The sequence below is a fragment of the Brassica napus genome, unplaced genomic scaffold (assembly GCF_020379485.1).
Source record: "Brassica napus cultivar Da-Ae unplaced genomic scaffold, Da-Ae ScsIHWf_1384;HRSCAF=1964, whole genome shotgun sequence".
NCBI classification, from domain to species: domain Eukaryota; kingdom Viridiplantae; phylum Streptophyta; class Magnoliopsida; order Brassicales; family Brassicaceae; genus Brassica; species Brassica napus.
In genome coordinates this window covers 1-2797 of record NW_026014801.1, presented here as the reverse complement: position 1 = coordinate 2797, position 2797 = coordinate 1, and the positions used below count along the sequence as shown (strand labels likewise).

Here is a 2797-nt window from a genome sequence, read left to right as displayed (position 1 = left end):
GTCTTTCTCACATCCTCCTCTGCTATGGATATCTGATGATAGCCAGATGCTAAATCAATCTCTGAGAACCACGAAGCTCCTTGAAGTTGGTCTAACAGCTCGTCAATGCGTGGCAGCGGGTACTTGTTCTTAATTGTGACCTTATTCAATCACCGATAGTCAATACAAAGTCGGAAACTTCCATCCTTTTTCTTAACAAATAGAACTGGTGCTCCCAATGGCGAACTACTTGGTCGGATGAACCCTTTGTCTGTTAAATCCTCAAGTTGCCTTTTCAACTCTGCCATCTCTGCGGGAGCTAAACGATAGGGCGCTTTAGATACTGGAGCAACTCTTGGCTCTATCTCAATGGTGAAAGCATCTCCCCTTGATGGTGGTGGCCCTTTTAATGATTCAAAAAACGTCTTTGTATTCAGCTACGACTGGAATAGTGTCTAGCTCTGCATCTACTTCGCCCCCCCTCCATAGTTATTGTGGCAAGGTAAGCTTCGTTTCCCTTTGCTAGCAACTCTTCTGCTTGAATCATTGAGATAATTGGAATTCCACTCTGAAGCTTAAGCCCCTGGTAACTCATTCTTCCTTCTGGTCCTGAAAAGGTAATCCGTGTCTTTCGGCAATCTAATAACGCGTCGTGTTGTTTTAACCAATCCATTCCGAGTATAACATCATAACGACCCAACTTCATCTCCACAAGATTTCCGAGAAGTACAACACCTTCAATTATAATCAGAACATCCTTGAAAGTCCTTGAAGATTTCATCGGTTCATCTCCTGCGGTTTCGACTTTCCATTCTTTATTGCGAACTTTTCCCTTAAAGTGCCAACACTTTACTAGTTTTGGGCTCACAAAACTATGTGTAGCCCCACTATCAAACAATGTGTATGCAGCGACATCTCCAACAGAGATAGATCCTACATTATTTTTATATTTATCCAAGTCATACTCAATAAGAAGGTAGCTAAAACACTTCACATGCAGCACAACATCTGGTTTAAGGGAAAGATGGTAAGGTAAACATACCCGCGATTGGCTCGTTGCCCTCATGATCTCCTGCTACATAAGCACGGGGAGCTACTGTCTGTCTCTTTGGAGGCGGAGGCAACTGTTCCCTGTTTTGATTGCCGATGATCTGACCATGCTGTCTCACCCTGCAGTCTTTAGCACGATGACCTACTTTTCCACAAGAATTGCATGTGCCCATAAACTTCCTACAAGTCGCCTTTGTGTGTCCAGGCTGGCCGCAATTGTAGCATAACCCTGTAGAACTCATGCAAGTTCCGCTATGATTCTTTCCACACCGGCTGCATGCTGCTCCCTTGTCCCTTCCAGCAATAACTCCCCGACTATCTTGCTGATGTCTCACTGGTTCTGTTGTTCGAGCAGATTTTTGCGGTGCACTCTTGGTCAGTTTGTTTTCCTCTTCAATATTGCGCTCAGTCAATGAAGCTCTTTCCACCAAGTCAATGAGACTTCCATAGTCACGAATCTGACAAATCTTGCTGATATCCAGTCTCAACCCCATCATCCCAGCGAACCTTTTAAGTCTGTTGAACTCTCGCTCATAGTCCCTCACTGATCGGTTTCTCCTGAGTGAGTGACAGAAACTCCATTTCCAACTGGTCCAAAGCCTCTTGCGGAAAATACTTCCTATCAAACTCTTCTCGGAATGTAGTCCAAGGAACAATGTAGCCTGGCTGACCTCCCCTAACAAATTCATCCCACCAAATCTGAGCTTCACCCAAAAGAAAGCTTGTAGCTAACTCTACCTTATACTCTGGTGGGCAGCGAACATTTCCGAAGTTACGCTCCAGCTGCTTCTTCCAATTGTCAGCTACAACTGGATCAGTTTCACCATTGAAAGTTGTAGTTCCCATTTCTCTCATCAGCTTCAACACTTTCCAGTAGTCATGCCTCAGATCCTGATTTGGCATCTGTACTGGCGGTGGAGGTGGTGGAATTACAGGTGGTGGTGGTGCACCTTGAGCCTGAGCCGCAGCCACACCAGGCATCTGTCCGCCTACTGGTATTGATGGAATTTGTTGTCCAAACAACTGTCTGAGTCCTTCAACCAATGCTGCTGTGATCACTGTCGGATCCACTCCTTGAATTGGTGCTTGACCTCCGTTATGAGTACTCTCTGCAGTCATTTCAACAGTTTTCCCTAGGTGAGCTCCACGTCCTCTGCCTCTTCTAGCTCCACCTCTTCTAGTTCCACCTCGAGCCATACTTTGCCCTAATACAAAACATTTAGGACAGCTCAACAAAGGATTAAGGACTTTGAGGTTCAAATGCGGAGTCGGCGGTGCATTTTTTTTTTTTTTTTTTTTTTTTTAATATCCCAAAACCCCATAAAAACCTTAAAACATTGGAAACTGATTTATTGACCGCCATCCCAGGTCGGAACCGGGATAGAACTAGCTTTGATACCAAAATTGTAACACCCGTCTTTCAAAACTAACCAACTTAATAAATATATTTCATAAAAATCCATCTTTATTCTTAAAGAAACATCTTAACATGAAATCAAAACCGCATAATTCGCAAAGTCAAACCAACGTAGTTATATCTGAAATAAAACATAAGTAAAACTCATTTTTAAAACCAGCACCCGACAAGACTTGCTGTGAACCTTCACTCCTCACCTGAAAGGGGAAAAGGGGAAGAGGGGGAATAACACACAGTCATTCAGTGAGGATGGTCATGCATGTCCACATGACTCCTAACATTATTAACCAACTTGCACCAAAAATACTAGTCCTAGAACATGCATCACTCAACATATTAAACATTAGCACT

At 43.6% G+C, this 2797-nt stretch overlaps 1 protein-coding gene across 1 annotated transcript; it reads right to left on the bottom strand.

Annotated features, from left to right (window-relative positions):
• Positions 1-412: 412 nt before the first annotated feature.
• LOC125597192 lies at positions 413-1523 on the bottom strand. Its single transcript, XM_048771965.1, has 2 exons — positions 1022-1523; positions 413-912 (listed from the first exon to the last, which is right to left on the bottom strand). Exons 1-2 carry the CDS (start codon positions 1521-1523, stop codon positions 413-415), a joined length of 1002 nt encoding a protein of 333 aa, XP_048627922.1.
• Positions 1524-2797: the final 1274 nt, after the last annotated feature.